Source organism: Grammomys surdaster, unplaced genomic scaffold, assembly GCF_004785775.1.
Source record: "Grammomys surdaster isolate TR1022 unplaced genomic scaffold, NIH_TR_1.0 126219, whole genome shotgun sequence".
Lineage (NCBI taxonomy): Eukaryota > Metazoa > Chordata > Mammalia > Rodentia > Muridae > Grammomys > Grammomys surdaster.
The window spans coordinates 4,627,778-4,655,082 of NW_021621022.1; the positions used below are offsets into that span (position 1 = coordinate 4,627,778).

The 27,305-nt window shown below is 44.5% G+C and overlaps 2 protein-coding genes across 3 annotated transcripts in view; one reads left to right on the plus strand and one right to left on the minus strand.

The window, feature by feature from the left end:
* Elp3 (elongator acetyltransferase complex subunit 3) overlaps window positions 1-585 on the minus strand; it is a 60,940-nt gene extending 60,355 nt beyond the window's left edge. The window contains exon 1 of the mRNA XM_028758824.1: window positions 456-585. Within this exon, the coding sequence (XP_028614657.1) occupies window positions 456-474 (19 nt within the window). The 5' untranslated portion in view covers window positions 475-585. The remainder of the gene's footprint in view (window positions 1-455) is intronic.
* Window positions 586-3,092: 2,507 nt separating this feature from the next.
* Nuggc (nuclear GTPase, germinal center associated) overlaps window positions 3,093-27,305 on the plus strand; it is a 43,862-nt gene continuing 19,649 nt past the window's right edge. For both annotated transcript variants that reach the window (XR_003710190.1, XM_028758875.1), the window contains exons 1-10: window positions 3,093-3,209; window positions 8,604-8,692; window positions 12,850-12,954; window positions 13,509-13,617; window positions 14,360-14,582; window positions 15,699-15,929; window positions 18,094-18,303; window positions 22,154-22,329; window positions 23,648-23,666; window positions 24,038-24,127. Coding sequence is in view for 1 of the 2 variants with exons in the window: in XM_028758875.1 (XP_028614708.1) it covers window positions 8,650-8,692; window positions 12,850-12,954; window positions 13,509-13,617; window positions 14,360-14,582; window positions 15,699-15,929; window positions 18,094-18,303; window positions 22,154-22,329; window positions 23,648-23,666; window positions 24,038-24,127 (1,206 nt within the window). In the remaining variant the exon portion in view is untranslated. The remainder of the gene's footprint in view (window positions 3,210-8,603; window positions 8,693-12,849; window positions 12,955-13,508; window positions 13,618-14,359; window positions 14,583-15,698; window positions 15,930-18,093; window positions 18,304-22,153; window positions 22,330-23,647; window positions 23,667-24,037; window positions 24,128-27,305) is intronic.

Below are 27,305 nucleotides of genomic sequence, written 5' to 3' on the forward strand. Positions count from 1 at the left end.
ACAACCTGCACAGAATTGCTCCAGGCTACCCAGGAGGTAAAATAAATGGGACTGAGTTCACGTAAAGCTGTTGCACAAACTGCACGGATAATTCCTACTTTAAGGAAGTACCAATGCCTTTCCTACTTTAAGATTTTAAAACAACTTAAATAAACACGTCCAATAAGTTACCACAAATTAAACTGTAAGTCACCACCTTATCTCCTCTGAGGCTTATTTTGGAATAACTGTACCCGTTTACCTATCTACACAAAAGACACCAAGTAGTGTCTTTCCAAAGGGGAAGAGAGAAAGGGGCTGTTTTACAAAGCACATAGATAAAGAAGGGAGGCCTGCAGACCCCAGGTCGCACAGGCCCGGACCAGGCAGCAGATTCCCACGGAAAAGTGCGCTTCAACCCGTGATCTCAGAGCATCCACCGCCTCCCTTGCACCCTTGTCCCACGTTTTTTGCACCTTTCCTCTTTTGCTTCATCTCTGCGCTGGCGTAGCAGGATGCCACCACGTTACGAGGTTCAGTCGGCGGAGAAACTTAGCAGCCGTAAAGCAGCCCGGGACTGTCGTGAAAACACAGCGACCGAACCATAAAGCTCTTCCCAGAAGGCAGAGCGCGGAGCCCCGCCCTGTCTAGGTGGCGGCTCCCCGCTCTCCAAGCCTGGGAGGTGTTGCGCGTTGTGGTTTTGTGGGAAGATGGAGAACTCTTGGGGACCAGAAAGCTGGCTAGTTGCGACAGGACAGCTTATCTACAGAACCTGCTCCTAGAAGCTGAGACGAGAGCGGAATGTAACCAGAGTTCCTTAAGCAAAAGCCTGGGCTTTGACAGCTTCTGCGAGAGAGGCTGGGCCACTTGTCACTAGTATAGTCAACCATGTTGAGACGACTCCCGGGGTGTTGACATAAACGTTGTTTTGTTTTAAAGTTATGGAAGAATTGAGGGCAAAATACAAGAGGTTATGTTTAAACAGTCCTGGGTTATGGTGTGGTCTGGTTGATCATTGTCTCAGTTCTGGTTCTCAAGGTGGTCAAAGTCTTTATTGCTGCCCTCCCTTCAGGAGATCCATCTGGCTCCTACAGGATGATGGATCATTCAATGCTCTAAGGTGCACCCCGACTAATAACAGTTCTTATATAGGCAGGAGCCTGGCCTTTGAGACTTTGTTTTCTCTGGACTCAAGGTGACTGCAGATTTAGGACGATTTATCTTTGTACCTTCGGCCAAAATAAAGGAGACAAATAGACACAAAATCAAGACAGGTACTAGACCTTTATCTTGCATTTAGTTACTTGTCTAAGTGCCTATTTCAAGAATCTTGAAGTGAGTAGTCCTTGTGTGGGAATTTGGGAGCTCAGATACACCAAACATAGAGACTGGATAGAAATCCCAATGGGGAGGGGGAGTGGAGGCGTGATGGATTAAGAGCAGGAAGTGTTCTGTTTAATTATATGGTTGGAGAGACTCATGGGACCTGATGCAGAAGAAAAAACATGTTATCTTTTGATGGACACTTGGATGGTTCATCTGAATCAACCATGTTCATATGAACATGCTGGAGTCCAGAGCAGTGCCAGGGTAGGGCACGATGGTGCTATATGCAAATTCTCTCACTGGCTTTGATGCTTTCTGTTGAGTTCCATGGGAATCCAGCCTGGCACAGTGACCAGACTTCTAACCAACCTGCCATTGGTGTCCATGTACAGTTTCAGGTGCTAAGGCCGCCATAAAGAACCCAGGTATCTTTAACAGCTGCCCAGCCTATTTTAAAGTGATTTAATAGCACTTCTAAATGTAGTTAACCATTGAGGCTTGAAAATCGCCAGGAGAGGGCAGGCTAAGCATGTGTTGTATGACTCTGCGTGGTGATCTTGTGATACTCCTGTTGATTTTCTGTTTTGAAATTTATATTGGCAAAAGTATAAAAAGAAAATGCAAAACACATAAGGGGGAAGTCTCTGAAATTCATATTGATATTTTAGTATCTTGCTTATGTAGGGAGGATCCATTCTGTTAAAAGTTCAAAGCAGTTTTTGAGATACTATAAATATGTATCTTTAATTCTGCCCACATTTTGATTTTGTTACTTTCTGACTACACATACACCTAGAGTTCCTTAGCATTGCTGGTAATGATCGAATTGATGTCTAGAGATAAACCATCCACAGTTGGAGGTTGAAAGAATTCAGTTTCCCCTGTACTCAGTCTGATAGATAGAGCAACCAACCTTTGCAAGGAAGAAGGTATGATTTTCTGCTCTCTGCTACTGGATGGCACTCTAAAAACGTTTGTTTTTTGTCTGTTTGTTTTTTGTTGTTATTGTTGTTGTTTTAAATATAAGGATTTTGTTCAGCACCAGGCTTGGCTGCATACTGAAACCCTGTCTTAAAACAAAATACATTAAAGATAAAAATAAATCAGGCTGGAGAGATGACTCAGCAGTGAGGAGGACCAGCTGTTCTTCCAGAGGTTCTGAGTTCAACACTCCTCAACCATATGGTGGCTCACAACCATCTGTAATGAGTTCTGATGCCCTCTTCTGGCATGCAGGTAGAGCACATTAAATAAATATACATTAAATAAATAGTTTAAAAGTTGTTTTTAAAAGCTATAAAATTTAATTTCTCAAAAGAGTTATTTGAACCTGGCTCTCTACTTTTTTTTCTGTATCAAAATCCAAATCCGAACGGAATGTATTTGGGGGTAACATTAAGTTTGTGTCCAACTGGCTTTTACTGGCCATTCCAAGTCCTCCACCTCCCTCATGCACATTTGGGGATCTGGAAACCAGCCCCTTGTTTCTTCTGCTCTGCATCCATCTGGATAGCAGTCACCCTCAGAGGAAACGTGCTATGGCAGGATGCTGAGGACTGTGTGGGAAATGGCCCAGTCCTGCCTGATTGCGGGAAGACAGCAGGGAGGGGTGCACAATCCCCAGTTCACATGTGATTGACATTTAAGTGAAAATGAAGCATAGAATGTCTGAATCCTGGGGGAGGAGGCTGGGGTAAATAACCCGTTGTGGTTAGTTTCACTTCTGCCATGTTTGTAAGTGTGGCTTTGTGACTGTGACCACCAAGGGCCCTAACTAGTTAGTCCCTGATGTCTGCACTAGCTGTGTAGATCTGGCTCTGCTCACTCCTGGAACTGAAGCAAACACTGTTTGGGATTTTTTGGGGGAGGCCTTTTGTTTTTCATGTTCTGTTCAGCAACATTTGGTAAGTTGTTTCCCTTATGTATTTTGTGCTATGGTTTGTGGAATTTTCAAAATAAAAATAATAGAGGCTTAAAATGAATAGTTTTAGTTTACAGAAAACTTAAGAAAATAGTTCCTGTAACCTGTGCTCAGTTATACTGGAGTGGTTCGTTAGTTATTAATGTGTCCATATTGCCGCATCAGTGCTGAGTGATGTCTATGTCTTAGTGAATGGTAGTTCTGTGTGCATATTCAGGGTCCATGATCTACTGTAGGATCCTATCCTGGATACCATATTACACTTGGCTGTTCTGTCTCTATAGGTTCTTCTTGGCCGTTACCTGAGATGTTTCTTGTTATTGTTGGTATTGACAATCTGGAAGGGTGTTGGCCTGGAACTTTGTAGGATTCTCAGCTACTGGCATTTTCTGGTAGTTTTTTCCTCATACTTAGATTAGAACTAGGGGTTGAGGGAAGAAGACCACAGAGCTGAAGTCATTATTGTCACACCTCGGGGAGAATAAACAGCATCTTGTTGATCTAGTGCTGCTGGGGCTGACCTGGATCTCCTGGCTGCATTGGTATTGGGCAAATTACTCCTTTCCCTCCCAGCTTCCATATGGTATTCCTCGGGAGGAAGTTGGTACACACTAAGTGCCTACAGAGTGGGGAACTGTGCTTCTGCCCATGAAGGATGAGGTAGCCACGTAAATATTTCTGTATTACATCTGTAATTCTGTATGGGAGACTTGTCTCTTCTTTATGGACTGACTTTCGAAGAGTGAGTTACAGGTTTCTTGTTTTCCACTTTGTTGAGGCAGGGTGTGTTGTTTCTTTGCTGTGTTCTGCACACTCCAGGCAGCCTGGGAGCTTCCAGCTGATTCTCCTGTCTCTGCCTCCCACCTCTCTGCAAGCAAGCCAGAGTGAGAGACATCCTCCTGCTCATGTTTTACATGTGTCCCAAGGGTGAAACTACTGTCAGGCTTGTGCAACCAAGCAGTTTTACCTACTGAACCCTTAGCCCAAGATGAGTTTGAACTTAAAAGAAAATGAATTTCCCCTTCCTGTTTGTGTGAGTGAGTTTTAAGACTGTGTTAGTACCATTATACTAGAAATTGGAAGAATAAATATTATTTTGATTCTTTTTTTAAAATGGAAACATCATTTTAGGCAAGCCAGAACCATTCCTCCCCAAATAAAAACAGCCAGTGCAGGAATTGTTGGATTCACATGGATGCGTGAAAAGAAAAAAATGTTATCTCATTGCTATGATGAGCTTGGGAGAGGAAAACAAAAGGTTAAATCTTGTTTCATCAGAACTGGATAATATCTACTTACTCACTTATTCACCTAGGTGAAAGTTGGCAGAAAAACACATTACTGCATGCCCTCTCTGCCTCTGGCGGGCACCTAACATTGGACACAGTGGCTGATTGGTTAAATGGCAACCACCTCTTTTCCTTCAGGAATTTGAAGGCTTGGCTTGAGAGCTTCTATAGAATAATTGCTCTTGACCTTGCTGTCAAGTGATGATTACCTTACTGTGTGACTGTGGACAAGTTCCTTGCCCTCTCTGTGCTTCAGAGTCCATATCCATAAAATAAGGGCCTTATTTTATTCTTATTAAAGAAGGACGTTCCTTCTTTAATTCAACTCTCCACAGCTGTTCTCTGGGAGGGATGATGAGTTTGTATCATCTTCCTTGCTGTCCGTTTATAAGGTCATAACCAAAGACAAGCAAATGATAGGGAGGATGAAAAGAGGCAAGAGGAACTTGTGGAGGTCAGTTATTTAACAGGAAATCAGCATTGGGCACCCATCCCAAGTCTAGCATAACCCGAAGGGCATCATATGAAGATGCTATTCTTGGGCTCACGGCATACAAATGTAAATAAGCCCTAAAAGCAAAACTAGAGGGCTGGCCATGCAGCTGAAACACAAGCAAAATAACCCGAGCATGAAGAAGCTCTCTGGTCTGCACAGCCTAAGTTTGGACTGCTTTGGGTTGGTTCCTTTTTCCCACCGTGCTCCACCATTATCACCTCCTTTTGCAGGGATACAGACTCTGTTGTGGGCTGAGGACGATTGTTTTCTCTTTAAGACCAGGAACTTGGCTCTGGGGCTGTCTCAGCCATGCTGCTCCACTCCTTGGGAGCCCTCATCACTGTTAAGCTGTTTGTGGCTGTTCAAAATGGGGGTGCTCATCTTTTCAGCATCTGTTACACCAGACTACACCCCTTCAGCTTGCAGATGGGAAACCCAAGGCCCAGAGTGGCAAGGTGACTTGTGCGATGTCCCACAGCTCCACGGCTCTTTTGGTTGGTAGCAAAATGACAAGCAAAATGACCTTTGCCACTACAGTGCTCAATGCCATTCTGACCGTCCTGCCCCTTGGAGGTTTCTGTTTGCTCTCTTTATGGAGGATTCCTGTCTGCTGTATAGTGTCTTAGTTTGCCAAACAAACTGCCCCTTCCATACAGTCTTTCAACTTGGCATAAAGAATCTGAAACCTGAATTCCTATAACTCCAGGTCCCATTTGTTTCCATGTGTCAGTTAGAGGTCACAAGTTCCTTGTGTACTGGTATTGATGTTTTGACGAGAGGCTCACAATTTGGTGTCTGCATAGATACAGCTAAACTCATCTAACCCTGCATAGATATGTGTCAACAGATTTTTCTGGACATCATGTACTGTTGATGTAGTAAATGAAGTCAGTTGGACTTGCCCCTGACCCTGAAAGAAGCCCAAACCACTGCTCGTGTTCCAGATTCCAGTGAGCATGCTTGCTTCTTCCCTAAACTGTATGTACTTTTTAAAATGGGCTTTTATCTACTTCCCTGTGAAGCCAAAGGACCTTAGCCTCAAGATGAATCTCAGGGCATTTTCAAATCCAAGAGTCTGAGAAATGTTCCTGTATCCCAGTGTCAGTAAGGCAATGGTGCTTTTGCTCAATGGTCTATTTGTTCTTTGGGTTTTGTTTGGACTCATTATTCCTTCTGCCCTGGAATTTGAATTCTAGAACACAGATTGTCCTGAAAACTATAGATTTTTATCCAACAGTGGGACCATACATTTTCTTTGGTCTCCAGTGTCCACAGTGGGGACATGATGGCTAACATTCTCTGTGATGATGGCTCACCAAGCCACTATTCTATAGAAAATAACAAAGTTCTCTGTGACTTCTTCATTTTATACCCAAAGTCACTGACAGGCCTCACTATAGAGTGGCCATATGTGGTTTAGTGCTTGTAATGGTGATTTTTAAACTATTGGTTGATTGATTGGTTGATTGATTGATTGATTGATTGATTGATTGATTGTATTTTGCCTGTGCATATTCCTGTGCACTGTGCAAGTGACTGTTATGTACAAAGGTCAGAAGAGGGCATTGAATCCCATGGGACCAGAGTAATGGATAATTGTGAGCCACTGTGTGGGTGCTGGGAATTGAACCTGGATCCTCTGCAAGAATACCCAGTGCTCCTAACTGCTGAGCCATCTCTCCAGCTTCAAGTATTTTAAGTCAGAAGTCACCGATGTGTCTCTTGTGAAATGTGACTTTGAGCATTTCTCCTTCCAGGATTTCTGCTAAGCACTTCAAATAAGAACCTAGAATCTTGACATTTACAGATGCTTTAAGGTTTATCTAGTCCATCACCGGATGGTCGTACACATAAGTGCCATTTCCCATACTTCTCTAGTATTAGAAAATCTTGAAGAACTCATAATTCAACAAGGAGGAGGAGGCATAAGTAAACCATGGTTAGTGAGCTGGGCATTACACCTGTAATCCTGGCATTCCAGAGGTTGAGGCAAGAGAGTCATGAGTTGGAGGCCAATCTGGGCTGAAGAAGCATCGAAATATGCTGTGGAAAGAAGAACGAGGAGGAGGGAGGGAAGGAAAGAGAAAAAAAGAAAGGTCATCACAGCTAGACCATTTACAGGACAGTAGGCACCTCAGAAAGGAATGATTGATTAGGAATTAAGGAACCTCATAGAAGAAAAAATTTCAAAAACAAAATCTCGAATAAAGGGTTGGAGTTTACAGAGAAGAAAAGGGACAGGGCTTCCCAGTGTGGCAGGTTTGTGGAAACTCATCAGAACTCCCTTCCCTGGAGAACCGCATAGGATGTGGTGACCTGAGAGTGGACTTCAGGAGATGGACTAGGAAGCCAAAGTGCTTCTGACCTTGGACACACTCAGCATCCCACCTCGTTCAACTGGTATGCACCAAGCACAAAAGCCATTTAGTCGGGTCAGATCTACAAGCTGAGCTAAGAATAGAGCATTTCAACCAATGAGCGAGCGGTGGTTTTAGTTTTGGGGTCCTGTGTAAATAAGGCGCAGTCTGCCTTATTCAGAGTCTGTCTCACTAAGGCCTCTGAGACTAGTACAGGTTGACACATCAGGAAGTTTTTGCATATTTCAGAAGGGCTGGTGGCTCTGTTTTTGAAGTGCACAGCTGAGTGCTCTCCCACAGAAGTAGTGGCTATAGGCTCTGAGTAACCCTCCTGTGTTCCCCATACTACTATCTATGTGGGTAGAGAAGGAGGCTCCAGGGCAGTGAATCTGCTCTGTGCAGTGTCTTCTAGTCTGAGCTTACATGGCACCCTGGATCTCCTTGATATGCATGTCCTGCCTTGTCTACCAGCGACCTGGACACAGGCCAGCTTTTACACTTCCTTTGGATGTTTACATACTGCTGTCCTCCTTGCAGACGCCCCATGCCTCAGGATTGCATACAACCAACCCCCAGGAAGGTGCCTTCCTGTTGAAGTGTGGTGAGGAAGGTCATTGGCTAAACTGCTGCATCGTTCCTTCCCTGCTCAGGATCCAGTGACAAAACTCCAGCCCTGAGAAATGGCATGTAGACATCCCAGTTTGCAGCTGACTCTTGCTGGAAATAAATGTTACTGGCATGGGTTCAAGTTCACCTGACTGGGACACTGATCTTGCCCACAACAACCAGTGGGTAGAACTTGACCTCCATAGCTCTGGTTACCAGAAACTTAGTCTCATTTCACAATGAGTTAAAGATCTCAGGCAATAGCAGAGTAAACCTCCCTAGATACACGTGTGAGGATACCCAGTTACCACGTATTGACCATGTGTTGTGGTACATAACGCATTGTGCAGGTTTCAACGAGAAGCAAGACTGCTCCCTGATCTTTGGGACATTGAGATCTAGTATCAGATACAAAACACAAGCATACTTATGTATTCTCACTTTAGGAGGTTTGTATTTTTGTTTTTGAATGAAACACCAGGTCCTGCTGTGTAGCCCAGGGTGGCCTCAAACTTGAGATTCTCTTGCTTCAGTCTTTCAAGTAGTAGAATTGCTACTCCTCCTGGGTGCTTTTTATACTTTAAACGTATACATGTTTCCTCTTTGTTCTTTGGGTTTTTTTTTTTCAGGCTGGTTTTCCTAAGCTGGCAAAAGGAGCAACTGAGGTAGCTGGAAATGGAAGAAATGGAGGCTTTGGAGGGTGTGATACCACACTCAGGTAACACCCCTGAAATGACCTTAAGTAGGACCTGGCTACTGTTGTCTGGTCAAAGGCTGAGACTCCCTCCACAGCTATCATCCCTGGCTCTTTTAGTTCTTACAAGTTAGTAAGAACTGGATGCCAATCTTTAAAACAACAAAGCAGTCTATTCATAATGAAGGGGCCTATTCAACTATGAATTATGTATGGGAGGGTTCCTAAAGCTTAAAAATAAAGTTTCTAGAACATGGGTTTGGAGTCTATGAAACCCAAGGAGGCTCAGTGAGACCCTTGGAATAATAGCAGATGGCTTTTCTTAGAAAGGGAGAGGCAGGCCTAAGAAGTGTCTCATTGAAGGATGAGTCCCTTTGGAGTCAGTGCAGGCAAAGCTCCTTCCTCAGCGGCCTGGTGGAAGGTCTCTTGGGCCACAGCGAGTGCCTCTTTGAGGAAGCCTCAGGGAGGAAGCTCCCAGGTACAAGAAAAGGGGTGTATCAAATCATCCTTGCTTTCAGAACGAGGAGGAAAATGTTCCTCATCACTATGGAAACAACTCCTTTAGGGAAAATGAAATCAACACTTCCAGGACTATGTGGGTAGCACCCATCACCTGAAGCCTGCCTGGATACACAAAAAGAGCTACAACTTGCAGGTCCTTGGGCTGAGCTTAGATTAAGCAGGGGACCCTCTGCTTTAGCAATTGTCCAAATTGACCATAGAGCTGCATCTGTTGGGGAGCTGCTTTCAAAAGTGACACCGCCTGGCTTCTATCCACCCCTCTTAATAAGTTCAGACCAATTCGTTCCAGCTACAATTTAATGATACTCATTCATGGTATAAATCCAAGATGGAATATTTTACCCTTTCCAGGTGGTTTTTCATATGGGGAACTGAGAAAAGAATAGTAAACCTGTTATTTTATCTAAATTCTTACCCCCAAGCACCTGCTCACATCAGATTAATTGATGAATAATACAAAGTTAAAGTAAGAGCTCTGGGTAGATGGATAGATGGGCTTGTTCCTTGTTTTATGCATATGGCTAAGAGACTGTGCGAACATTGTTCACTTAAGAGTCCCTGAGTTACAAAGTAGACACCCATTTGTGCTATTTCACAGACGACTGTGCATGCATCCTGGCATTTTGAGCTGCTTCCTGGAACAGGGTCTTCAGCGTTTGGCATACAGCTGGCCCAGGCCTTTGAGTACCATACTCTTTTCTTCTCTGCCTCTTTCTCTCTGGCTGAAGCCACAGAGCCAGCAAACACTTCATATGTAGTTCTAATTCAGTTTTGAAGTTGAGCCAGGATGGATTCCTCCAGTTGAGATCAATCATTTCCTGGGATGAAAAGATCTAGTGAACAAGCTTTTTCATCTGTGACAGCAGAAGCATGAGGTGTCAGCCATTCAAGCTTTGGCATGTATGTGACTCTGCACTGGTGACTGACTTCTATGGTGTATGAGCTGGCTCCAGAAGGCAGCAGAACCTGTGCTAGAAGAAGAAAGACTGAAGAGGTGGTAGGAGCAGGGTGTGTGTGTGTGTGTGTGTGTGTGTGTGTGTGTGTGCATGATGTGTGAGAGAGACCCACATCTGGAATCCAGTGATGTAGGCTGTTACTCTGGGTTCCCACTGAAATGCTTCATTAATTCATCAAAGAATGTGATCTTCTTAGGCCACACTAAGCTTTGGGGGCCTTATACCCTCTTATATGAGCTGAGAGTAGCACCTCTTGGGACCAGCTGTTCCAGTTCACTTCAAGGCTTTTCCCCTGGCAAATGGCAAGCAAGCGCTGGGTTAGGATACTTTGCAGCTCTTTTGCCCCAGAAACCAACCCATTACCTCCTTCTAGCCAGGCAGCACCAGAAAGGTGTATTTATAAATCTAAAGCCCAGCTTTCCTTAAGTGTATGGCTCCCACCAGCCTTTCATCTCGTAATCAAGTCATCATGTAAGCAAATGACTGCTGCAGACTTCAAAGATCTACTGCTCCTGATTTTGATTTTTTTTCCTGCTTAAGGAAGTAACTGCTAATGTATGTTGGTGAAGAAGCCTGGTGTGAGGGTGGTTCCCCAATTTAATCTCCAAAAACATCTAATCTGATCTGATCTGATCTGATCTGATCTGATCTATCCACCCGCCCACCCACCCATCAATCCACCCATCTATCTCTCTACACCCTGACCACAGGCAGTTTCTTCTCCCAATCCCTCCCCCATCTTCCCCTAACTCCCACCCCATCCACTCCGCCTCTGTTCCTCTATAGAAAGGGGCAGGCCTCCCATGGATATCAGCCATCCATGGGGCTTATATCAATTTATATCAACTTGCAGTAAGATTAGGCATCTCCTCTCCTGTTAAGGATAGATGAGGCAACCCAGTAGGAGAAAGGCAGACAACAGTCAGAGACAGCTCCTGCTCCACTGTTGGGAATCCCACAAGAAGATCAAGCCACACAACTGTAACATATGTGCAGAGGGCCTAGGTCAGCCCCATGCAGGCTCCCTTGTTGGTGGTTCAGTCTCTGTGAGCTACTTTGAGTCCAGGTTAGTTTTATTGTGGTGTCCTTGACCCCTCTGGATCCTGCAATCTTTATTAATTTTTTTTTGTGGTATTAGGGTCTGAGCCCAGGACCTCATGTGTGCTAGTTAAGTACTCTACCACTGAGCTATGCCCCCATTCCTCTATTTTCATCTTGTGTATGCATACATGATGTCTGCATTTGAATGTGTTCGTGTGTGTGTGTGTGTGTGTGTGTGTGTGTGTGTTTGTATGTGTGCACACATGCATGTGCACATGTGGGCATATACATATGGATGCTAGATGTAAACTGTAGGCTGCTTTCCTCAGTTGCTGTCCACCTTATTTTTACTTTTAAGTTTTATAAATCTTAATTGATAAATAATCCACATAGTATACAGTTTGCCTGTTTGCACAATTTGACAGATTTTAGTCCATCACCCTCATAGGCCTGTGACACCGTCACCACTTTTTATTTTAGAACATTGTTTTAGTCAGTTTCATTGGTGCCTATAATGTGCTGCGATTACAGTCCACCTTTTTTTTTTTTTTTGAGACAGTCTCTCATTAATCTGGAGCTTACCAATTATGCCAGGCTGGCTTGCCAGGAAGCTCCAGAGATCTGCCTATCTCTGTCTCCACAGTGCTGGGATTAAAGCTAGCCCACCATAATGTTTATTTAAGTGCTGGTGATTGAACTCTGGTCCTCATCCTGTGTCACAAACATTTCACTGACTGAGTCATCCCCTGAATCTCTATTTTAACTTTTTATTTTGAGATAAGCTCTTACTGAGTATCTTAGGCTGGTTTAGAAATCAGTCTCCCTGCCTCAGCCTCTTAAGTAGCCATGGACCACCAGGCCCAGCTGAAAGGCATCCATTGGAGGGGGAATCCCTAAACTGTTTCAATGCTTGCATTTACCACCCTTTCAGTTTCAGAGAAGGACTCTGGGGTTTAGCAGCATTTGTCCTGGTTACATTCTTGCTTTCACCTTTATTCTGTTTCTGGTGGAGGTCTTTCCTCATCTGCAAGGCCTGTTTGTTTCCCCATACACCCTGCTTTGATATTTTCCACTCATTAGTGAGTGGATCTGCTAAAACTTACATTTGGTGAACAGTATCCAGCTACATTGGTTTCTGAGAACGTGCAAATAGAACTTTGCACCTGGAGAGTAATCTTGAAACAAAATTCATGGTGGTTAATATTGCTTCTCAACTTGACAAGACCCAGAATCACCTAAGAGACCAGCCTATGAACACGTCTATGAGAGAGTTCCTGCATTGGGCTAATTGGGGTGGGAAATCCCCACCCTGAATGTGCCTGAATGTGGGCAGCACCATTCCCTAGGCTGGGGTCCTGAATTCAATAAAATGACAAGCAAGCTGTGCCTGGCATACATCACTCCTTGCTTCCTGGCTGTAGATATGATGAGACTGTATGCCTCACACAGATAATACAAAAGTCACTGATATAAAGCGCAACAGAACAAGGACCTGAGAATTAGGTCCTAAATTGGGATAACCCCTCAGAGCTGCTTTCTAAATGTGCTAACAGGCAAGTGAGGATGGCTGGGGTGCTCTGAGGCATTTCGATTGTGTGCATTGGCAAAGATCCTCAGCCCACCCTCCACCTGTAATTCTGTATATTCTCTGTTTATCCCTAGTTGACTTCGATCTGTTTAAAGAACCTGTGAGGAAAAGACGCAGGTCACATCGAGACTGGCGATTCCAAGCATTTCCCTCTGCAGAGCAAAGTGCTCTTAAGGAATGTGAGTGTTGTGGAGTGCTGGTGTGGACCATGGGGCAGCATGACTGTCTGTTACAAACATGTGCAGATGCTCAGAGGGAAAGATGTTCAGTTCTGAAGGCCAGGAGACATCTCTGCATATACTTGCTCCATAGAGTCTCTACAGAGTTCTGTAATTTGGCTGTTTGTCTCCAGGCTGATCTGAGGAGGAGGGGTGTTATCAAAATAACCTTTTCCTAATGAGAAGACAGTCTACAGATGGTTAGAAAGGCTCCTTAGTGGGTGTTTATACAGCATCTGCAGAAGAGAATGATCTAGAAGGGCTAAAGTCCATGGCAACACTTAAGTAAGTTCTGTGGTAAGGAGACACAGCGTGTGCTGGTCTGTAGAGGTGGGGTCACAAAGGACACAATGAGTGCCTGACTCTGGTGGCAGACAGCTTGCACTCTGGTTTGATGAGCTTCTCATTTCATGGAGCTTTCTCCCTTCCATGTAGTATTCAGCAACCTCCTTTGGAGACTTGGTACTTTTCCTCTGCCAGGTACATCCCAGACAATCCATTTCTGTTGATTCCAGATGAAAAACTGGAGTGTCGGACCAGGAGGGTTTTGAGCAACACTTATCAGAAGTTGATTCAGTCTGTCTTCCTGGATGACAGCATTCCCAGTGGACTCAAGTATCTCATGTGAGTCTGGAATCTGCACCTCACAATCTGATGCTACCCTCCTCCCCCAAGAAAAACGGAAAGTGCTTTCAATTAGAAGTAGCATAGAAGGATTGGGGGGGGAGGCTGAGGGCTTTCTTTTTAAAACATTGATAGTAGCCCTTTGTTGTGTGGTCACTGTTGACAGCTTCTCTATTGTGAACTTTACAAACCCACAGTTTTATTTCATCCTCTCAATGCCCCTATAAAGTAGGAGCTAATGTGATTGTCCCATTTATACTGAAACTGATGCTCAGGGAGGCCAAGTCATGGAGCCAAGTCACACTGTGGATAAGTGGAAAGGCTCCAAACCCAGCCAAACCATGTATTACTGAGGTCATGAACTGTTCTTGCAGAACTGGCCCAGAAGCCTCTGGGAAAGTCAAGGGCATTGTTGACCTTGCTCATGGCACTCTGGGATGCTCCTCAGACTTCTGCATGAGTTTTGTTAGAGACAAGAATATGCAGCTTCCATGGAACACGGACATATCTATGTGGACAATACAATGTTTATGGAGAACTATCATTACCAAGCATTTTTAACCTAGTTCCATTTGTTCCCCAGCCCAAGTCTGTGTAGTAAACAGGGAGTAATAGTCCCCCTTGTTTAGAGAAAAGACGGGTACAGCAAGTTGTTTGGGACTGGAGCTTGGTTTCTTTGCATTCTGTTCTGGTATGCTCTGTTTTATACTTATATTTAATGTATATTTTGAAATGGATGCAGAAACCGGCTTCTTGCCTTGATTGAAAAACCCCCATTGGAGCCGGTCTATGTGGGGCTCTTGGGAATCACTGGAGCTGGCAAGAGCTCTCTGATCAATGCCCTCATCCAGCAAGCGATGTTTCTGCCAGTGTCTGGAGAAAGTGTTTGCACATCATGCATCGTACAAGTGAGCTCTGGCTGCTGTGAGCAGTATGAGGCCAAAATCCACCTTCTCTCTGATCAGGTATGCTGGCCCTCCCTCCTGCTCTCCCTTCCTATCTTTTCTGTCTTCTCCTTTCTCTTGCTCTTACCTCTTTTCTTTTCTTCCCTGAATTTTTCCTCTTCGAGCCACCATAGATGGCAATCACATTCACTGTAAGTGCAGCACAGGGTTTGGGAGATGGCTCCATTGGTAAAGCACTTGCTATGCAAGCATGGGGCTTAAGTTTGGCCCTCCGGCATCCATGGAGGGATGTGAAAAAGCCATATGAGTCTGTAGTCCCAGCATGGGGGAGACAGTGATACTCACTGGCAGGCCAGACTAGCCAAATTGGTGAGCTTCAGTGAGAGACCCTGTCTCAGTCAATCAATCAATAAATGTGGAGATGTGATCAAGGAAAACATCTGATATCAACCCCTGCCTTAATACACATGGGGTACACATGTACACATATGCACAAATAACGCCAGCATGCTTATCTAATGAAACACAATGAGAGTATTTTGCAGAGTGAGATGGGGCTTCTGGCTCTGGGCCTGAGGCAAGTCCTAATGAGAGCCTTGGGCCAGCTGTTCCCCTCTTTAAGCCTCTGCTTTCCCCTTACTCTAGTTTCCTTTCTGCTGCTGTGCCAAACATCATGGCAAAGGCTAACTGAGGGGTGGAAAGGGCTTATTTCCCTTCACTTCTAGGTCACAGTCTGTGGTTGAGGGAAGTCAGGGCAGGAACTCTAAGTAGAAACCACGGGGGACTGCTGCCTGTTGGCTCGCTCCCTGGCTGGCTCACAGGCTCATCTTCAACTTGATTTTTATGTAGCTCAGGGCCACTTACCTGGAAATGCCACCATGCACAGTAGGCCTAACCCTCTTTCATCAGTTCAGAAAATCAAGACAGTCCCTCACAGACATGACCACAGATCAACAGTTCCTCAGGTGAAGCTCCTTGTCTCGGGTGACTCCAGGCTGTTGACGAAGCCAACCAGGACATTCATTTATAGGACAAGGGATTTGTGGTAGCTGGTTTAGGTTTCTGCTTGCAACCTCTGACCCTCCTTGGGGCCCTTGCTCCGCCTTCTCTTGTTACCACCCCCTCCCCTGGCTATCACTCTGTCATGAGCAGTGTGGCCCTGTTTTGCCTTGGCAGGAGTGGAAGGCAGAACTGAAGGACTTGACTAAACTCTTGCACACAGCAGAGCAGTCCCGGGAAGAAGAGGCAGACACCTGGGACAGGGACGATGCAGTAGCAGAAGCTGCCTGGAAGCTACAGATGCTCTATGGCCACGGGGCAGAAAGAAGACACTACGAGGATTTGCTAAGGGTGAAACCCAGAGGGAGGATTCCCAACTCAAGAACCATCACTCTAAAGGCAGAGGAGGTAGCGTCAAGATTTAGTTTTCTTTTTTATACATCTTATGTATAACACTTGAATCCATCCAGGGGAATTGTCCAAGGTACAGTGAGTAATTATTTTTATTGGAATAAGCTGGTACCTAAATACACCATTATCCACCATCCAAGGTATCTTTCATTGTTTATGTCTATAAACAGTAACCTTGGATTTCCAAATGAAGATTTTATGCTTAGAAAAGACTACAGTCAGTTGAGAATGAATTTGGGATGGCTTTCACTAAAAATGAATATATGTAACTTCATTATATATTATTCATTATATTACATAATATATTACATATGTAAAGGCTTAAACAAGTGAAATTTACTCATTTTCTCATAAAAGGCATTTGGAGACAATAGAGTCTTAGATTGATTTTATGACTCAGCCATGTGAAATTCAACATCTCTGGTGTCCTTGGCCTTCCAGGAAGTGAAAACATTCCCAGAAACACCCTTGATAAGTTTGTGTGTGGATGTCATTGTTCAGGACCGGGCTGCATGGCTCTTCTTAGCTGCTCTAGACAAGGCAGGAAGCAGACTTGTCCTGAGTGACTTAGATCATCGTCATCCCCTTAGCTTCCCAGACAGAGGACATGAGCTGCTGAGAGTGAAGGCTGGGCTACTCATCCTACTTCTAGAACTGGCACATGTTTTATTCAGCTGAAATTCAGAATCTATGTTAGGATAAAATATCTGTGAAACCAACACTCAATTTATAAACACTGTACATTAAAACCCTAGGGCCAGCCAAGTGGCCCAGGAGTTAAGGTACTTGCCAACAACCCCACAACCTAACTTTGATCCCTGAGGCCCAGAAAGTGGAAGAAGGGACTGACTCCTGCAAGTTGTCCTCTGACTTCTACATGTGCTCTGTGGCATCCATATGTGTGAACTTACATGTATGTATGCATGTGTGTATGTATGTCTACACACTTGTACATACACATACACAAACAATTTTAAGCAATCTTTTAAAAAGAAACTTCCTTCTTCCTTGCTTTCTTTCTGGGACATTCTGCAGACATTGATTGACAGTGACCCCCATACATTCCAGCTTTTCTGCTCTCTGAAGTGTCCCTTACTGCTGGCATGAATGTGTCATTGTTCCCAGGGTGTCTGAGCAGGAACAGGATGATGGAAACTACCCCCTCTCCCACTAACTGTTGAAGTGTTCTGGAAAAGCCTACATGTCAAATTATATATATATAATATATATATGGAAGTTTTTAAAAACTATCTTTTAAAAGATCAATTTTCTGATCAATTTTTAATTTGGAAAATATGATTGTTATGTCATGATTGACTTTGTATAATTATCCATGAGATTTCCAGTAATTAAATTCTTCACAGTTGCCTTTTGCCATGTGGAAAAAATATGCTCTAGGCAAAATTTAGAAAATCACATTAATTTTAGAAGCAAATGGAATTTAGGAGATAAATTTAGTATCCTATAACTTTTCTGGACTCCTCTTCCAAGCTGAGTTGGGCTCCACCATCTGAAAGTTAGGGAGCTTTCTAATATTCCAAACTGTTTTGAACTCTCTGTGTAGTCAAAGACGATCTTGAACTCTGGATTCTTCTGTCTCCATCATCTGAGTGGTAAGATTACAAACAGGTCCCAGTTTATGTAATACTCCAACCAAACCCAGGGCTTTATGCATGCTAGGTAAGCACTCTATCAGTTGAGCTACATTCCTAGCCCCACTGAGTTCTAAATATTTATTAATGTGTGTGTGATATTTGTTTTGTGTGTGTGTGTGTGTGTAAGTGTACATATGGGTGAGTGTGCACCACCATGGAGTCTGGAGGAGAGATTCCTTAGAGCAGGAGTTATAGGTGGCTGTGAGCTGCCCAGTGTGAGTGCTGGATCTGAACTCTGTGCCTCATGATTGAGCAGCAAGTACTCTTATCCACTCAGACACTTCTTCAGCCTCAACTAAGTTAAGGAGCTTAAACGTGCTGGTCTCCAGAGCCTTTCTAGGGTCTCAATGTCTAGGTCCTTTCAGAGAGCATGCCAGGCTTCTTAATGTCTATTGTCTAAGGACTTCCCATCATCCCTCAGCATCCCTTCAAGGATGCATCACAGCCATCCCAGGATAAAGAGCTGTCAGCATGATTAGTATGTGCAACCTGTCCTTCTTCTGCAGGCAGGAGAGCTATCTGTCAAGCTGGACCCCTACATCAGGACTCAGAGGAGATACTGGGATGGAGAATCAGCAGAGACACAAATCTGGCCCTTGATCAAATATGTGGAAGTGATTCTCCCCAAATCTGCGCTGATACCAGAAGGGGTTGTCCTGGTAGACATTCCAGGCACAGGTGACTTCAACAGCAAGAGGGATGACATGTGGAAAAAGGTGATTCTTCTTCACAGAGCTCATCCCTCATCCCTCTACTCCTCCACTCCTTCAAAGAAGCAAATTGAGATTCTGTGAGCTTGACGACATTTAGCTCTTTCATGTTCTGTGTTCTGGTATTGACAGGGCAGGGGGCTGTACACTGATGCCCACAGAAACTGGGGACGAGGAATTGTCAGAGGGAGGTTTGTAGCTGGAACAAGTGTATATGGTGTATGAGAAGAACAGCCACAAAGAGGCCCAAAGGGAAACAGAGGGAAGGGTTATGGTGGCTGTGAGCACCAAGGATGCTGAATGAGTGAGTTTTCTGTTGCTGGAATAGAATGTCCTGACAGAAAGCAATTTAGGGGAGGAAGGATTTGGTTTTGGTTTGGATTACAGTTCCAGAGGGGATACAGTTCACCATGATGGAGAAAGCATGATGTTGGGAGCATGGGGCCGACCTAGCAGTCGGCAAGCACGGGAGTTACACTTCATCCTCACACGGGGGTGGGGGGTGGGGGAGAGACACACACACACACACACACACACAGAGAGAGAGAGAGAGAGAGAGAGAGAGAGAGAGAGAGAGAGAGAGATACACTAATGATACCAGAAAGTGGGGCTGGACTGTCAGAAAGGTCCCATAGCTTCCCCAACAACACCAGTAGCTAGAAACCAAGTGATGTTCACAACTGAGCCTGAGCAGAGCATTTCCCATTCAGACCAAAGGTGCAAGACACAGAAGTCAGTCACTGAAGAGCCAGCTCTGCATCTGTACTGGCAAGGTGGGGAAGGATGATGCTCTTTGGGGCCAGAGGGAAGGTCATGGGATGTATGCAGGAAAGAAGAGCCGAAGGGAAGCCGGGAGCTGTTCGCCTTCATCCTGCTGCTTCTGAGAAACAGGAAGGGAAAGAGGGACTAGGCTGTTCTCTGAAGAAAGGGCAGTTGTGGTGGGAGCACAGGTCCCCAGCTGGATAGGGACAGGAATGGACAACCAGTGTCATCATTGATCGCTAGTAGCATAGCAACTGTTATAAAGAACTCTTGCAACTCTGCCTATGTAGTCATTCCCACTAAGGGAGAAACTGCAGCTCAACTTGACAGTGGAAACTGTGACTGTTCAGAGAAGGAAAGTCACTTGTCCAAGGCCAGAAGGTGACAGAGATTCGCTGATAATCAGGTTCTTAACTGATCCACAGGGCTCTGTCTGTCCTCAACCCTGCCCCCACCCATTTTTCTCCTCCTTTAGGCTGTCCACGTCCTTTGCCCTGGTCAGTGGCTCAGGACTGGCCATGTGAATTTTAGTCTCTCTCAGGTCTTCACCCCAACCTTGGCTAGCTTCAGACCAAGCAGAGTGACAGGTGGAGAGGGGCTAGCTCTCCCTCTGGATGGAACAAGGCTGCAGCTAGTGTGGATGTACTGGGCAGCTTATCAAAGCCAGTGGATCTGGCCTGGATCGTGTTCCGAGGAGGTTGGCTACAGGGACAAACTGGTTCCCAGAGCCTGGCTTCACTCCCCTGCATTCCTGAGGGTTTTTTTTTTTGACAGCATCTCACAGGAGATAACTGAAGGTACCCTCTTCAGAGGAAGAACAGTCTGTAAGGACAAGGCTCCTTGCCACCAACTCTGCTGTTCCTAAAAAGATGACGATAAATTTAGATGTCCTGACTCTGCCACCTAGATGTTGCAAGACCCTGGGCATTGTTACCTAACCTTTGAATGCTCAATGTCATCTTTGAGAGGGATGAGGGTAGGGTTGGCAGACTGCCACCTCATCCCTCCTCTGAGGTCTGGTTGATTTTGTGTTTTTAAAAACTTTTTTTTTCCTGTGACTTCAACAACTGGAACTACAAGATCCTGGTAGTCAGGGTCTTAGTATGGGGTCAGACATTTAAGCACAGCAACCTTTTAGGACTGATATCACTCCCCCTCTTACTGCATGTTTATTGAGGGCCTGTAGCTTGCTTAGACATGGAGAGACAAGGGTGAAAGAGGCCTTATCCTCAAGCAGCTCCCAGACTGATGACCTTCAGTCTTTCACACTAAAGAACGTACACCATGGACACTGAAGAATCCTAAGTGTCTCTAAGTTGACTTTAACTTGCGAACAGGGCCTGGGTGGGGGAAGGCAGCAAGCATTTTTATATTGTTGTCTAAATGTTGGTCCATTCCAAACAGACAAGGATCAGAGTCCAAGCATGTGTGGCTCTAAGTGTCTCCTTTACTTCTCAGGGCCTGGCCTCTTCTCTTCAGAGGGTTTTGTCTAACTCACGGACATACTCTTGAAACCACCATCTATGGAACAAATGGTTTGGGGTCAGAGAGAGGTGGGGAGGCACACGCAAATGATGTCATCAGATCTTCCCCTCCTGATGCAGCCAGAGCACTTCTGTGTTTAAAATGAAGCATACTGGACCCCTTCAAAGGCATTTGCCTTGAGCTAGCGTCTGAGTAAAGGGAAGATACTCAGCTCTACCTTTTCACAAAGGCAGCTGATAGAGGGATGCCTTGGAGCAGTGAGGGACAGTACACATGGACCACAGCAGGCAAGTTAGGAAATGGGCCTAACCACAAATTCTGCCACTCATCAGCTACTTAGCCTTGGGGAAAACTAATATCAAACTCACTGCCACTAACTCAAGGTCCCTCAACTTTGTAACAGTTGAGGCCAGATAATCCTTTGTTACAGGAAAGTCTTCTGGGTATTGTAAGCTGTTTAGCCTCTGACTGTCAGTATCTCAAGTTGTAACAATTAAAAATATCTTCAGAGGGGCAGGAGAGCTGACTCAGCAGCTAAGCATATTTTCTGCTGCTCTTACAAAGGACCTGAGTTCAACTGTCAGCATCTGTGATCATTGGGCTCACAACTGTCTGTAAGTCCAGCTCCAGAGCATTGGGCACTGTCTTCTTCCCTCTGTAGGCACCCATACATACAACATACATACAAATACACATGCATGATCATGTGCATTCATGCATGTACTCATACACATGTACACATACACACATATGTACACAACTAACAACACTCTTAAAAAATATCTCCAGATGTTTCCAAGTATCCTCTGGGGTATAGGACCTTCGCTAGTTAACACAATTGGTCTGAATCAGAATAATGAGAGTATTTTCAAGTGACAAATCAGACATACCTTTATGTGCAACGTACTGTGTTGAAAACTGAAAATCAACATGTCTTTTGACTCAGATTAGCATTTCACGAATTCAGAGGTAAGACAGACAGTACATCGAGAAGTATGCCACAGGGCCATGCATAATTGTCACACAGAAGATAAGCATTTAATAAAGCAGTATTGATGCTATTAATGTCATGTTCAATGGCCTTTGAAACATGAATTATATGTTATCTAGCTTCTTGCTAGGTAACCAACGATAGTTTTGAAGAACCCTCTCCTAGAAGGCAACTGAGGTGACACAAATGACTGATGGGTCTGGGCCTGGAGGGCTGAACTGTATAAAGAAGTCTGTCAATCATTCTGCAGGAAGCCAGGAGTCCTGGTGGGTCAAGAGGTTGAGATTCTGGGGACTCTACGGTGCAAGGCCCAGAGAGCCCTTCCCTCTAGGTAACAGAGGTGATCTGTGTAGGATGTCCAGGAGAGATGGTCTGCTTGTCTGTGGTAATCCAGTAAAGAGCCTTGAAAGACAAATGGAGACCAAGCTAAGTGTGTCACTGGAGCACATATGAACGAGGGCCCATGAGCCACTTTCTCGGCTACTGCAGAGAGTGGAGTGGGAGCTCTGAGTGAGAGGCAGGAGTGGGGGAGGGAAAGTGAAAGATCCATCACTGAACTGCAGATCTATAACTGAGATGCTACTACATTCTGACCCTTGGTGTGGGTGTGTCCTGCAGACCATTGACAAGTGTTCCGTGATCTGGGTGATCAGCGACATAGAGCGGGTTTCTGGAGGAAAGGCTCATGAAGACCTTCTGAGCGAGAGCATCAAAGCCTGCCAGCGTGGCTTCTGCAGGGACATCGCCCTGGTGGTCACCAAAACCGACAAACTCCACTTGCAGGAATATCTCAGGTATAGCGATGAGCTTGCAAGGTTTTCAGGGCCGTCCAGCCTGAGGACTTTCCTGGGTTCTGGCTATGGAAATGACCCAGGCTTTGCCAAGTGACTGTTGAGGACGAAAGAGAAGTTTGTGTAACTTGTTGAAATGTCAAGATGCCTGGGCAGGCTGGCTCAAGAGTTGGAACCATGTGCCACTCTGAGGGCAGCTCTGTGCTAAGCCACTATCTTCTATGCAACTCTGAAGCACCACTCAAATGCACAATATAGAAATAATGCTTCCTGTCCCCAGAGACATGGAAATGTAGGTTTCCTGCCACCAGGAGGAACATGCCATAAAACTATCCTGCCATAACTGGATATCCATACCATAAAAGCCTGGTGGAGCTCTCCAGTGCCAGGTTTTACTTCAGTATTGTTTACTTTAAAGAATTTTTTTAAAACTCAAAACTTGAAAAAATTGGCTGAAAGGTTTTAGAATGCCAGATTAATGTTTAAGGATGAGAAGTGTGTATCAGAGAGCTTGGTGGAAATTAACAGGTGTCTTCGTTTCCACATAGCTCCACCCCCAATAACTAGGGAGAGGTACAACTTGTCTTTCACATTGAGATTCCCCTGAGAGTGGAAAAAAAAAGAACCAGCAGAACAAATGGCAAACAGGCAGTGCTGAGCACACAGCGTGAGGTCACATGATACAGTGTCAACATCACTGAGTCATTGATGACTCTCCGCCATCATCCCAGGAGCTTTTTCACCTGTCTTCTGCACATTCCTCCAAGGCTCACCAAAACCCAAGCCGAGCTGCTTTCTCTGGGACTTCTTTTTCTCCTGTGGTCTAGATCAGAACTCTAGCTTCATCGACCACCCCTACAGTCTGTCCTGCCGACTCCCTACCACAGAATTTCTGAAACTCACCTTTTTTCCCATGCCAACATTAAAACCAGATATCATGAAATCTGTTGGGCACTAAGGATCGCCTCATTTCTGAGAGCGCCGTGTAAAGGAGAGTTAAAGGCTAGAGAGGGACAAGATCAGGGCTACATGAACTCAGACTGAGGGGGCCACCCTCTGCTTGGGACAGGAAGTGAAGTTACAGGACATTTCTGAGTGCAAAATATGGGTTCCCATTGAGAAATAAAGGCTCCCTATCCAAGATACTAGGAGAGGATCAGGATGGGGGGAAGGGAGGAAGGGAGGGAGAGAGTTGAGTCAGAAGAGTTTATTCAAAGGCTAAGGGGCATGTCTGTTTATGCTGCTTTCAGGCAAAGTTGTAAATTTGCTAGAACACAAAATAAAAGTTTAGTCATTGTAACATTTTCTTATTTCATTTCAGGGAAAGAAAGATGGGAAATGTAAGTATGGACCAATCATTCTAAAACAGATTTATTTTTACTAGCGTGTGTATGCTGTGTGTGTGTGTGTGTGCGCATGCTATATAAGCATGGATGCCAGGAGGAGCCATTGGATCCCTGGAGCTGGAATGATAGGAAGTTGTGGTCTGCGGAAGTGGATGCTGGGAACCAAACAGGTCATCTGAAATAGCAATGGGTGCCTTCCACCATTTTGCCATCTCTCCAGAATCTCGACCAGTAACTTTAAATAATACCTTTTGTGTCTGGTGGTATGTAGTCCTATAAGCAAACACTTGAGTTTCTGGGTGCACTTGTCATTGTACCACTGCTGATGACCCTAGCCTTTGGCTGCTTTTTCTTTCTTAATCTAGCAAGCTATTCAAAGTCAGAGAGAGGCTATTCTGCAAAGAAATGAAATAATCAAACTACAAAGGAATAGAATTCTCAAGGAGAAATTGAAGGTGAGTTTGCAGTTTTGCTGCATGTTCTTTTGCTTTTCAGTCCCCGGATACATAGAAACGGCTGTGTATTTGGTCTTTTGTGATATTAAGGTCAAGAGCTTTGGAGTAGGCAATTTACACTTAATTTAGTCCTACTGCTTGATGAACTCTGCGACCTTAGGCATGTTAGAGTACCTCTTTGTACCTCTACTTTCTTGTCTGTGAAATGGGGAGCTAGTACCATCTCCCTCATGATTAGTGAATTGAGGGTACTGTTTCTTGGAAAAGTCAGAGTTGATTTCTCTCTCTCTCTCTCTCTCTCTCTCTCTCTCTCTCTCTCTCTCTCTGTCTTTCTCTCCCTCTCTGTCTCTCTCTCTCTGTCTCTCTCTGTCTCTCTCTGTCTCTGTCTGTCTCTGTCTCTGTCTCTCTCTTTGTGTGTGTGTGTGCGCGCGCACGTGCCTGCTTCCTAGGGGTACTCTGTGGGAGCAAGTGTCTAAGTCCCACTGGCAGCAGGGAGAGATGATACTAGTGAAAGGTTTAGGGGAAGTTCCCAGCTTCTTGGGAATAATTGAAAACAAAACAGTAGTGCTAGGCTAGAAAGTTTTTAAGGTCACTGACAAATGACAAAGAGAGGCTGGAGATGCACTAGTTATCCTGTGGGAACCTTAGTGTTTTCTTCAATTATTTTTGCTACTTTATCAATAAAATAGTCCAAACATAACCTTGCCCTAATAGTCTCGTGTGGCTGTAAAACAGATACCTATTTAGAGATGAGATCTAAATATGAAGTAAATGACCTATTAGGGGACCTATACTCCCACACGTTATGGGTTTGCCCAAATGAATTCTTCAGTTCCAGTCTCAATGGCAACATTTGACTCCTGTCCAGTTTAGCCAATAGCTTTGTATATCTTGACTTCCATTACATAGAAGCTGAAAATGCATGTTGTACACGTAGAACCAGAGATGCCAAAGCTCTGGGTGATCAGGCCTCCTGCATGAGCGGAAGTCTTCTGCTGAGCAATTGGATGCCAGTTTCCATGAGGCGACAACTCAGCAAAGCTGTTGTTATTTTCTCAAGTTGTTCTTGCTGGCAGAGAGAAACACACATTTTATGAGGTTCTAATCAGATTATCTTGGGAACTGGGAAGGCATAGTACTTCAGTGTTCAGTTCACTATGTTTATTGCTAATAAATGTGGCAAATTGATTTTCGTGAGTTGGGATCTGGGCAGCAGTCAGTGCGCCAGTGTGCAGTTTTGCTGCAGTTCTTGGAATGCAAGCACTTTTGATTCTGCAACCCATGCAGATCCCCACTGAGGGCTGAGTGTTGGGTCAATTTTCTAGCCACTTTGAACCTTCATTTGTAAAATCTTCATTTGTATGACATGCCTTTAGAGCAAATTTCATTTCATTCTTCGAACATATGAGGCTGAAGTTGAATAAGCCAGTTGCTGTTATAGCTACAGGTTATAGATCTTGTTATAGAAACGAGAATTAGAAAAACGTTAGGCCAAAGTCTCTAGAGAAGAGGGGATGAAGGACTTAGGAACGAATGCATCAGAAGTGGGAGCTCGAGAGAGGCTGGAGAAGAGAGCTGGGAAAGGAGAATAGTTTCAACACAGCACAGAAATTTTTAAGGACAAAGAAGGGAAGGAGGGAGAGAGGGAGGGAGGGAAGGAGGGAGGGAGGGAGGGGGGGGAGGGAGGGAGGGAGGGAGGGAGGGAGAAAATGCTGGGGGACAGATTAGAAGTTCCCCGTGAGCTTTCTTCAGTGGAAAGACAGTGTGAGAAGCAAGACTATGATGCATCATGCCAGCTCTTTGTTCAAGCTGGGCTGTCAAGAGAAGAAGAGAGGAGGAATTCTGGACTCCCCCCCCCACACACACACACACATTATGGTGATTGTGCTCCTTTCTGCTCCTGTGTTTTGTTGTTGTTTGCTTTTGTTTTGAGACAGGGTTCTTCTGTGTAGCCCTGGCTGTCTCCTGAAATTTGATTTGTAGACCAGACTTACCTCGAACTCATTGAGATCTGTCTGCCTCTGCCTCCCAAGTGCTGGGATCAAAAATCTCCATCCCCACTTTCCTTCATATTAGAGGGAAAGAGAAGACTGGGTACTTTGTCAGATGTTCAGTTCTTCTCTTCCTCATTCTAACCCTTCTGAGACTTACATCTTGGTCTAACTGGGATGCTATGGTGAAAGCACCATTAGAAACAATAGACACATATGTGTTTCTCACAGGTCTGGAGGCTGGGAAAGCCAAGGTCAGAGGGATGGATCAGCTGTGTCGGGAATGTTCACTTCCTGGTTCACAGTGTGATGGCCATTTTCTCCCTGTGTCCACATGTGGGCTGTCTGGAATATGTTTTGTAAGGGTACTAGTCCTAGTCATAATGGCTTTAACCTCAGGACTTAATCACTTCACAACAACCCCACCTCCTAAAACCATCACTTCAGGGAGTCTGCTTTCAACTTAGGGAGTTTTTCACTAATATTAAATTTATACTTCAGTTTTAAGTTTTAAGACTTTTGTAAACAACAAAAAAGTCTTTTTAGTGCTAAATGAGAACACAATCTTCTTAAAGACATTCAAAATGACTTTAATTAGAGCTGTACCAGTAAAATTCTTACAAATCGCCTTCAAAAACACATTTAAAAAAAATCAGCCACCAAACAAAGTTGCTTCATCCCTGAGACTCAGGGATGGTTTCACATATGCAAATCAATACTGTAATTTATCACAGAAGAGACTCAAGGACAGAAACCACCTGGACATCTCATCAGACACAGAAAAATTCTTTAACAAAATCCAACATCTCTTCATGATAAAAATCCTAGAGAATCTAGCGTGATAGGGACATGTCTCAACATTAAAAATAAATTACTCCATGTTAAAATAAGTACAATTATTCAGTAAGAAACGTTTGTGGGTCTAGGAGGAGTTAGGAGTTGTGGGTATATATGATCTGAGTGAAATTCTCAAAGAATTTGTTTTTTAAAAAAACTGTTTTAAAAAGAAACTTTAACTTTTATAGAACATGAGGAAAGTTTTGTTTTTATAGGATATTTCTTTGCCTGGCCTTGTGCTGGGAAATGTGTTAAAACCAGCTGTTTAAAACAAAACAAAACAAAACAAAACAAAACAGTAGCACCTCACCCTTCTGATTTGCACTATGTGCTGGGGAGGAGGGGCTCTA